Below are 11,242 nucleotides of genomic sequence, written 5' to 3'. Positions count from 1 at the left end.
AGAGAGTATATAATAGTGCAGCTCCCGCTTATAACCTTACAACCCAGGTCGTAAGCCTCTGGTATCTTCTTTCTCAGACCCCTGTCAGAAGGTGTTGAGGTGTTCGACTCCTGTTTGAGAGATATACTGTCAGAGCGGCCTTCAAATAAGAGGAATCTCATCCAGACTGTAGTGGGCAGAGGAGAGACGCACGTTACGAGGAGTCTTTGGGTCAAAGACCCGGTAGGCTTATCATCAGAGTCAACTACAATTCTGCAGGCGGCATGAGAAGGCTGCAATAGCATGTCAGCATAGGAATAGAGGATTCAGATCGCGCAGCTGCTCTAACCGCCGGCAAGGTGAAGGTTGAGACTCACCATTGCGATCGTTGTGTGATGTGTGAGAGAAGATAAGAAGACGAAGAGGGGTGGGACGGTGAATTTAAATATTAGTTGGCTACGGTGAACATCCCAAGGCTTTGGCAAGCTTGTGAACGCAATAGCAAGCACAATGTGGTGATGTCAGAAGACGTCGTAAGCTTGATCGCAACGTCTTCTCGACCCCCATAGCACAAAACGGCAAAGGCGATAGATCAACGAGTAAACTATGTCCAACATCGGACTCCTATTCGTTGGTAGAGCATGATCGAACAGCGTCCGAGCGAGATCCGCAAGAGAATTGGATCATAAAGAGATGGGGATTATCTCTGGGCGAAGGAGAATATTCGGGTCCTTTTTGACCTCATTCTTTCAACTCGGAAATGTCCTTTATGTCAAGGATGACCTCTTGGCAGGCGTTCTCCATCGCATCAAGTGCGAGGAACGCATCAGGGTCAGGTGCCGTAACGGTGTCTCAGGATCGGTGATCCAAAGTGCTCACTGGATAAGACCCGACTCATTACGCTGATATACAGCGATTCAATCGAAAAGGGTAAATCCATTTACTTCTGTAGGATGGCAGAGTTTTCTCGGAGTAAGGCGATGTACTCGTTGACGGTCTACTGGACGAAGTTCTTTCGCATTCGCCTGGCCAGTGATTTGTACCTTCTGTTTCATAATTTTGGCCAGGTTGGCCTTGTGGTCGACTTTCTTGAACCGATTCTTCAGATACTGCAGTAATTCATTCTAGGTTTGGGTGGACATTGGCGGCAGAACATCGCCGCCACTGTCTTCCAGCTTCTCCCTGATCCGTTCGTTGAGCCGGCAAGAGCCAGCCGACTCGAGGATCGTTTCGTGGAGGTCGAACTGCTTACTCTTGTCCATGACGAAGGGTCAGACTTTATGTCTCAGAACATAGACTGATTGATAGATCCTATGGAGTCCATGTTGAGCTCTCGAACATTCAGCGGGGGCGTATTGATGGTCTTCTGCAGGGTGTATCGGGGAAATGTGTGCTAACGATCGAACTGGGTACCCTGATATGACTTGTCCAGCAACCGATAAAACGACCTTGCTCATTCTCAATCATTGTAACTCGAGACTGACCCTCCATCAGACCGTCGCCGACGTCGATCAAGAGCACAACATCTGCGTTGTTCTGAGAAGCGAGAAAAGCCTCCAGCTGGGGAAGTACCTCTCCGTAGAGTTTCCCAACCCCCGAGTACCTCTCTATGGGTTCTCTCTATAGGTTCTATAGTTTATGGAGTCAACGTCGTCGTGGAAGACTCGAGGCTTGGGTCCATTGGGGAGCTTCAGGCCGGGATATTCTCCTGGTAAATGGCCCCACGCAACCTGGGATGGACATCTGTAATTCTGAAACTATCCTGATGTGCCTTCGCATTGATGTTTCGGAAGTTTTGGAAAGACTTCACATCAAGACGGAGCCGGGTATTGTATATAACATACATCCCTCGGAAGCTTCTCGACTAACCAGAAATTAGCTGTGGGTGTGTCAAGAGGGCTGGTCGGGCCCTGGGGGATTGGACCGGATGGATCAGATATATTGGTTAAGGCTGACACTGCAGCCAACACCTACGTATTTCTTGGGTACTGGAGCTCCTGTGAGTTGGAAAACGTCGGGCTGTACTTGGCATGGACTGGCAAGCTCCTCGATATCGCGGTCAGAGGGTACTAATGCCACTTGAAACGGCATCTTGTGATGCCACTTACCACGAACGTGGAGGGTTGAACTTTGTGGACTTCATGGAACGACTGCCTATAAGCTTTGGACCTTAGTTTCGATGATGGCACGATATCAAGACCTCAGCTCCGAGACTCGTTGCTTCTTTGACTTACCTAATTTCTTTTATATGCATCTTATGGGAGTAATATGGTCAGGGAGATCTTTGTCTTCCCAGTTCTCATTTGGTCGCCATGACATCAGCCATTGGATGAAGAAATGAGTTTCATCTTGCGAACACATCTTCTGTATATATTTACACACCATTTGGCTCATGAAAGTCTGCAACATGTGAGTTGCTCGAATATTGGTGAGGAAGGAAGAATAGGAAGACAGGCGGGAGGCATTGTCTATCATTTGACGCCTCCTGGGTAATCGTGTTGGAGACGTAGTCCATTTGAACCCTGTCTTCTCATCCCTTCCCCTAGAGGTTCCAACACGCACAAAGAAGATGTGGCCGGAGATTAGTGCCTTTCTCGCTTCTCGTAGAGCTTGACACTCGTCAGCATGATGCTGTTAGGGCCACGGTTTGTGACACGCTCAGAATATTCTCAACAGGTAGAGAATATAGACGGTGACGTCAATCTCATCATGTGTTTGATGTTTGCGTTGGATCGTGGTTTGTGGGTGTATATTAAGTGAGAAGCCACCCACCAGGTGGGATGTTGGTTCGGACTTCTTGACCCAGATGAGGGAATTCCAGCTGAACTGGCATAGGAGGTTGTTCAAAGCACGGTCACCCGCTTCGCATTGTGGGCCTCATCCACGATGCAGAACTGGAAGCGCATCCGGTCGATGCCTTCGAGCTTAGACTCGTACACCATGATGTTGCCTTGAGTGTTGTTGGCGTATAGTCGGGTGGTGCTGTAGCTTGTGTTGGAGCTGGTACGAGATCGACGTCCACAGCGTGCTTGTATATACGCCCCATCATGAGATGCCTTCGACACAAGGTAAATTATCTGAGACTATTTTAACCTATTGCTATCACCACTGACACCGTCGGCGTCTTTGCACTGGGCTATTGGCTCGACACTGACTATCTAGCAAACAGCACCTAACCATACTTGCTACAAGGTCCACTTGGGCACTATCGCATTATGATAGAATGAAAAGAGTTAACCTACGTTTGTATCTTCACTTCGTGGCAGGGGACTACTAAGAAGGTGGGATGCTAACTGTATATACGGATTCCTGTCTTAATCAGCTTAGTTGATGTTCATTCATTGTAATATCACTCTCATACCTTGCGATTCAATCTCTCCGTACGAGTTGAGAGTCAAGATGGCCTTGAAGCAATCTGGTCCGAGAGAGCTGTGATGCCGCGACCAGGGTCTTGAAGATGCCCTGAAAACTTGCTCCTCGAGGTCTTGCGAGGAGACAGTCTTGTCTTTGTTAGATACATATGATAAAAGAGAATATTGGTGCTGGTGTTGCTGGTGCTGGATAATGATGAAGGACGAGAGTTTAAGGGCGGGAGGAAGAGCAGCTTTTATAGTCAGCCAGGCACATGTTTGCTTTTCCCTGATCTTCTGAGGCATTCCTAGTTTTCAAGAGTTTTCTGTGTGGTTTTCTTCTGTGAGCCTCGGTTTGCGAAGGTCAAGCATGTTGTGATGCCCCAATGTGCTTGATTGTAGTACAACAGCTGACGTGTCCAGCTTTGGCGAATATCGCTCGGCAATTGATATCATAGCAAAGAGGTAACAATCTAGCTTGTATATGTTAATCCTTTTTACTATTGCGCAATTACTTACTATATCAGGCACGAGGTGGTCTGGTGCTTGTTGTTTCCAGAGCAGGCTGTACTTCAAACAAGCTCATCCTCGCATTGTTTCCTGCCTGCTCTGGATTTGCGACAAGCTTGAATATCAATCACAACTTGTGCTTGATGTTGACTGAGCTTTGTCGATTGCTAGCTAGCAAATATGCGGTGTTGTCCACAAAACGGATTGCCCGGATTGTCAACACAAGCCTACCAACTCCAGCTTGAGCAATTACCGCCTCTCGCATGATATCAGATGGCTTGTTATTTACAAATCAAGACTAAATAAATTAGATATAAGCAATTAGTATCCCTTCTTTGTTTCACTATCTTTTATTCGCTATACTGGGGTTGGTTGCTATATAACATATGGGAAAGGCTGTGTATAAGTGATATAATCTGTCATGTGACCTTTTCTGTGTGATATACCATCTACATCCACTCAAACTTGCCGATCACCTTGTTTTACATCTCTTCCATTACGTTTAATGCAAATATCCTGTCGTTTTTAGTCACACCATTCGTTTAGCACTTCTTTTTGGCCTAATTGGTAGCGCAAAGGCCTCTGGTGATTATTTTGAGCCTTTTCCCACATGCGCTGATTGTCTACCAGCAAGTGTTCACGATGCGCCAGGCATTGGATTCAGTCTCTCGTTAAGTTCCGGGTATGTTGACCTTGACTTCTGATCCTAATTATTGGATAATTAAACCAATTAATTAATTACTAGGACCGCTGCTGTGCACTTTTATAATGGCACTGTTAAAAACATTGCGTCAATTCCTGCAAACCCGGAATATGCAGCACTCATGAAGCGTCTAGCAAATTCTCCTTCCCCTCCACCATTATCCAGATGGGAGAAGTTGCGACGATCTTTCAACAAAAAGATCGGAAGGCCAGCTACGCCTGATATCGGCATTATCGCCACCATGCTTGTCTTGTTACGCGACGTGACTTCTGCCGCAGTAACGAGTCCGTTGGATAGAGTCGCTGTGTCGCACTCCCGAATCCAAGGCCTGGCAGAACCAGACCTCTAGGACGCGCTCGAATATGCGCGTATTCTACCATGGGTGGCCGCTAGTCTGCCCCGTCCAAAAGTTGTCCTTCCTTTGCCCCCTGCCGGCGGATACCCAAGCCAGCTTCTCGAGCCATGTGCTGTTTTCGCGGGACATGGGAAGGGTTTGTGTAAACACTACAAAAACTTCTGGAAATGTGAGGAGGAGCAGGACAATGCTCCTTTGGAGACAACCCTAGTCGTAGGAATCACTCCTACAGATTTACGTGGAGATATTATCAGGACTTGGTCTGCTTTTACGAATCTCCAGCCCAGACGTGGTGACCGGGCGTTTGTAGACCTTGAACTAGGTGTATCCACCGCTGAGGGCAAACCCGACTTCTGGGCTCGTGTGACCGAAAGGCTGCAGGGTTTCTGCGGCACAGTTCCTAAAGGATTTCGCCTCGACACAATCTTGCTGACAGGAGAGAACGCGACACATCCGGCTTTTCTTGAAGCCTTACGAAGTGCGCTCATACGTAACGGGAACCTGCAGAGAGCAAGCGATAGCGCGGGGGGATATCATTCATCCACCAGGGGGGAGCAGTAATTGATCCTGTCTTTGCCAGTGCTAGAGGGGCAGCTCAATATGCAAGATGGAGGCAGGAGGCGCCAGTCGGGTGTGAAGAACAGGACAGGTGCGAGGAAGAGAGGAGGAGACAAGTCAAGCATGTTGAGTTGAGGCAATCAACAGAAATGTGTTGGTGTTCATCAAGAAGCTGAGCATTGTCGATATCCTTGTAGAGGAGATAATCTCAAGTCTCTTCCATCTGAGGCAGTAATCGTCTCAACTCCTCATCCTCCGAAATTTGGAGAATAGTAACTCTTTGCGAGCTACATCCAAATGCAACAATGAGTTCCGAATCTGTCGCTGATATGGCAGTCCGAACACCTCGAAAATCACGTGGTAGCTCGATCAAATCGGTCTCCTTCCACTGGATACGGTCTTTTCTGAGTCTGAACGTTGGTGTGAGGTACTGGCTTGAGACGGTTCCCAGATTCATTGGAATAACTCCATAATTAGTGCGTATTCCAGAGTTATCTGGTGAAAAGGCATCGATCTTCCAGTCGTTTTCAGAAAGTTTGATGTCAGCAAGTATCTCCCCAGTCGTCCAATCCCAGATTCGAATGTCGTTATTAACCTGGCCAGCCAAAAGCGCTCCCGTGGAAGACAGTATTAAATTGGAAACTGAGTTAGTTCGCCACTTTTTGGTACATATCATTGACTCAAGGTTCCATATTTGAATCTCGGATGGAAGTCCAAGAGCAAGGGTAGAAGAATCCTTGGTAATTGCCATCGAAACCACGGTCATCTCGTGTCCGTCAAATGGTATCTCATGAAAAATCTCGCCTGTGTCACAGTCGAAACCCCTTATCCCTTTACCATGATTAACGAACAACAGGCATCCACTCGGAGAAAATGAAAAGTCATAAGCCCAGGTCTCGCTCCAGGTATGTTCGAGATCAAATGTGCCATCGGTCCGCTTCCAGATCTGAATGCAAGGGCCATCCCTTTCCAGGTGGTCTTGCATACCTACTGCTATACGTTGAGAGTCTGGTGAGAAATGCACCCGGGTCCTTTCGTCACGTTGACTGAGGTACCACACGCAGTTGCCATCTCGTGCACTCCATACTGCCGCTTCATCCCATCCGTCCGTTGCTATAAATGTAGAATCGAGGGAAAACTCGTAAGATCGTATACAGGAAATTTGGTCCTTAGTGCGAATCTCGTGGAGCAATTCACCTGTCTTAGCATCCCATGCTCTCAATTCGTGAACGCCATATGACGCTACTACTGTTGATGCATCATGCGATAGAACGAGTGACGTCGTTTCCTTAGAGTCCTCCAGAGGCTCTTTGAGAAGACTTGGCCAGTCCCATAACTGTATTTTACCGCCACCTCTTCGCACAGAAGCAAAAGTCTGCCCATTGGGAGAAAATAAAAGATGGTATATATCCCCCTCATGGCATCTCATCATTGTTACACAGTTTTCTGCTTTCAAGTTCCACACTTCTATGTTGCTGTGCGGCCCATCCTCTCGCTTACTTGTAAAAAGGAGAAAATCCATGTTGGGTGAGAATGAAATACCGGGAAAGGAGAGGTGACGGCCGACATTCAGTTTTGCTGAACACTTCCCACTCCGTACATCCCATACCAATATTGATTCGTTGGCATACACTGTCGCCAGGAGGTCTGAGCCTGGAGAAAAGACGAAGTCCCTCATGCTACTACCATTCTCCTCCTTCAGATCCCAGACACACTGGCCTGTTGGGATATCCCAGATTTTTATCACAGAATTTCGTGCTGAAGGTGTAGCCAATACTTTCCCATCTGGCGAGAAGCCACTGGGGCTGTCAATGGCATCGTTGGAAAGCGCTATGTGAAAGGAGTTTTCTTCCTCACCCTGTTCAGGAAACCAAACATGCGCATCAACATAGTCCGAAATCAGTAGAGCGGTGAATTGATTCAGTGAGAACTTCAACTGACACCTGTAGGTCTGGGGAGGGTTGGTTTCAATTTCCACGCCCCACGGGCATTTGAGATCTCTCACGCAATCCCCTGTTGCCACATTCCAGGCTTTCACTTGCCCCTTGATTGAGCATACCCATAGTAGTGCGGAATCTCGTGAGAAGGCTAAGTCACCCAAGCGTCTGTCTTGTGGCAGCTCTAGGACATGTGCTATTGTGTCCGAGAATAAGCTTATCTTGTGCTCGGTGGTGGTCACTGCTAGGTATTTTCCATTAGGAGAAAGAGCCATCAAAGAGTTTTGATCTGTCTCCAACTCCTCGATAAATTCACCTGTGTCGCATCTCCAAGCTCTGGCATATTCTCTGTTTGATACAGAATATAATCTTTCAGAGTCAGGTGAGAACACGGTAGAGCGTCTGTCTCCGGGGTGCCACAGTGTAGGCGCAGAGTTCTCGAGCGAACGCAGGCGTGGATCCCAGTCGGTTCTTCCGCCTGTCACACGTCTCAAACATGACGGTATTTCAGCGACGAAGGTCTTTCGGACGATGCTGTTCGTAGGCGCAAACACTAAAACAGAGTGATATAGCTGTAAGGGTGCTAAGTTGATCACTTCAGTATCTGTGTCAACAAATCTGATTGCATCGTCGAGGAAATCGATCAACTTCAGTTCAATAGCAGACTAACAAAGGATTATGAGCGATCTGAAAGTTCTTAGCCTATACTTTTTCTTACCTTTCTTTCCAAGACAGATTTGAGACTCCTGATCAATCCGGTGATCAAATAAACCCCACCGAGGAGGATCATGACTTCAATCCAGTGGAGCAGATGCTTCTCCAAAAAGTTGAGTATGGCAGCGGCATCTCCAGAAGCAATTCCTGCAATCCTCTGGTGTTCTATCCAGTAAATACATGCGTATTGAACCTCCGGGGGTAGACGTTCGTCGATAACCTCGGGCCTTAGTGTCGAACGCCGCCGGCCTGGAATCCCTAGATGACAAACATCGGTTTTGAGGCTCTCCATCGCTTGGAAGCAGTCTCCAACTAACTCTCTTGAAGACGTTTTCTCATTGATCCGAAAGGGATTGCCTTCGATATCTGGGTCCATCATATAGTCCCGAAAAGATGAATGAAGCATTCGAATGGGTTCACTTGAGGAGGAAGGGATGCTGAGAACTGAATGGAGAAAGTCTAACCTGACATCAATCGTTTTCTGGTCAATATTCACGAGCCTCGAAAGTGCAGATGATGATAGAGGGGTAGCGAGGTTAATTATGGTACCGATGATTCGCTTGACTTCGTGAATGATCGTCTCCTTCTTGCGTTTGGAACAATTCGAACCAAGCAGCTGACCGAGGACTGGCCCGTAGGTAAGTTCCATCCGAGACGAAGTATCTTCAGCCGAAGATTCCAGGAATCTTTGTAGCTGCTCGTCAGGGCTGCCATGCCTGCGGTCTGCTATGAAACGGCATACCGTTGCGGCGAAGATAAAGAGAGGTGCTGCCCGTTCTGTGAGGAGCTTGATGCAGGCGTCTCCAGGCCAGTCGACTGGCAATTTACGTCCCTCTGCAATTGAAGAATCCCATCTCCTTTTGATCAGATTTGCTTCGTGTTGCAAGAATGTTGATATGTCCTGTTCTATTATTTGAGCGGATATCTTGTGAAGGGCCAGGTCTTGATAGGTTCCCTGCACGTCGTTGAAACCTAGACGAACCGCAAGGTCAGGGCGGCTCGTTACAAATATTCTACTTCGCGGTTGCTTTATTTCTCCCGTGCGAGAAAAGAGGTTGATAATGAGATGAATATCAACATCAGATTCGCATTCATCCAGCGCGTCGACGACAATAGTGATAGGCTTTTTATCCTGAGTCTCAATTGAACTTTGAGAGAGGGGCTCCAGAATAAGTCTTTCGAACTGAGCTCTGACGCCTTTGCTCGCGATAGTTGGATCATGAAGGACCGCTTTATAGATATAAGATTCGAGGGCCGGCTGGCTTGCCGCAAGTTGACGAGCAATAGTTGGGACGAATTTGGATATTTTATCTTCCTTCAGTCCGCCACGTTTGAAGAAGAAGGACGCGCCTAACCTCCCAGCCTTGGATAGGGAGCGCGCAATTGTGCGTGAGATGGTGGATTTTCCAGTGCCCGCCATGCCTTTCAGCCAGAACACCGTTTTCGACTGATCAGTTGCGTCTTCAGCCCAATCCATGATCGTCCGCAGAATATTCTCACGGGTGTTCTCCAAACAGGTTGTATTATGCTCCTGGGCATGTGAGTCCCAAACTGCATCACTAACATATGGCAATTGATCAATTGCAGCCCTTCGTTGGCTGGCCTCTGTTCTATCATCGATGTCAAGGATGATGCCTGTCGTGTCAATCTGAAGGACTTCCAATAGGGTCTTTGTCGTATTTTCGATGTTCCGAATAGCAGCTTCAGCCTTGTCCTTTCGCAGCGGCCATTTGAGGCTTGAACAATTGTCGGACAGCAGACTTTCAAGCTCGCGTAACTTCACCTTGCTGCTTCCCATAGCCTGGGCAAGCTTCTGAGAAGCTTCCAGTCTGCTGCCATTCTTTCCAGTGAGCAGATTGTGGATTTTCCCAGACTCGTAATGCAAGGTGATGATTGCCTGCAGAAGCCGGGCGCGAGCGTCGCTGGAATCTTTGACGTCTTGAGCATACTTGGAACACCACGAGATAACTTTGAGAGACAGGTCGACCACGGCAATAACATTTGCAACGATGCCTAGACCTTCCAGTCCAGACATGACTCCTCCTCGGGGAGCAAGAAAACACCGGACTTTGATATAGGGTGTCCAAATAAACTTAGCAAAGAGTCCCCTAAGCTTAGGCTAGATTTACCTAAATCTTTTTGTAACTGAGGATCGAGGTCCTGGGTTTTCTTTTCTCACCTAGCTCCTCTCGTGATGGTGAAGTGCGGGGAATAGAATCAGGCTGCGGATGATAAACGAGAATGTTGGTCCAATCTGCAGCCCCCCGCGTCTCTCACATGGTGTGTTGATTCCATTGGTAGACCAGTGACGTGCATGGACAGACATCGAATTCGATGCGAAGGACTCCGTTAACGTAGTCAGTGTCGGATGCATGTGTTCGTTTGAGGGAGTGTAAGAGATAAGTTATCGACTAAGTAAATAAGTTTGAAAGGGTTCATCAAGAAATGAAAGCGTGGCCCGTGGACTTATGTATCGTGCCTGCTTCTCGACAAGAAAAACTTAGGGCTCTCGATCCTAAGTTGCTAAAAGACTTAGATAGGTAGGTTCACATAATTTTAGTGAACTTCTTTTATTCTTCATCATCCATCATTTATCAAAGTTTCCAGTTTTCTTGCTCCCAGAGCAGACTCATTCGCAATCCTCATGCCCCACGCATTTTACGGTAGTTCCAGGGTTCAGGCTAGTTACCCTGTTCTATTCTTACCAAGTTTTACGGTGCCTGGGTAAGTATTCAAGGATAAATGTATTAATTTAATACTAATTTGTTATTTAGCTCGCAACGTACTGGGTATATCGATGGCTGCTACCATCAATCGCTAAAGCTTGGAAGATACTATGCGACCTCATCTGAAACTGCATATCGACACTACTCCACTCATCAATAGCGATTCTTTTACAACTACCTACCTCCAGCTACAGATTAAACACAGCGGAACTGTGCCGCATAAACACCAAACATCGGAGACAACAACGGCAACTAAAAACGCCCTCGACCCAAATCTGCCTCGAGCTTTCCCCTAAAAAGCAAGATGCATCTCATAGCGCGCCACGAAGCCGACCAACCTGCGTTGTGAATGGTTGCAGATTTGCGGCTGAGGGCCCCTTGCACATACCAGATAGAGGGGTAGAAGGAAA

General features: G+C 47.5%; 1 protein-coding gene across 1 annotated transcript; it reads right to left on the bottom strand.

Annotated features, from left to right (window-relative positions):
• Nucleotides 1-5,663: 5,663 nt before the first annotated feature.
• Nucleotides 5,664-10,141, bottom strand: FMAN_07103 (uncharacterized protein; the record flags this gene model as incomplete). The annotated part of the gene is made up of 2 exons (XM_041830687.1): nucleotides 5,664-8,057; nucleotides 8,111-10,141. 2 exons carry the CDS (start codon nucleotides 10,139-10,141, stop codon nucleotides 5,664-5,666), a joined length of 4,425 nt encoding a protein of 1,474 aa, XP_041681325.1.
• Between the last annotated feature and the right edge of the window lie 1,101 nt (nucleotides 10,142-11,242).

The sequence above is a fragment of the Fusarium mangiferae genome (assembly GCF_900044065.1).
Source record: "Fusarium mangiferae strain MRC7560 genome assembly, contig: FMAN_scaffold005, whole genome shotgun sequence".
In the NCBI taxonomy this organism is placed as follows: domain Eukaryota; kingdom Fungi; phylum Ascomycota; class Sordariomycetes; order Hypocreales; family Nectriaceae; genus Fusarium; species Fusarium mangiferae.
The sequence above is the reverse complement of the archived record's forward strand: the minus strand, read 5'-3'. Positions and strand labels throughout refer to the sequence as shown.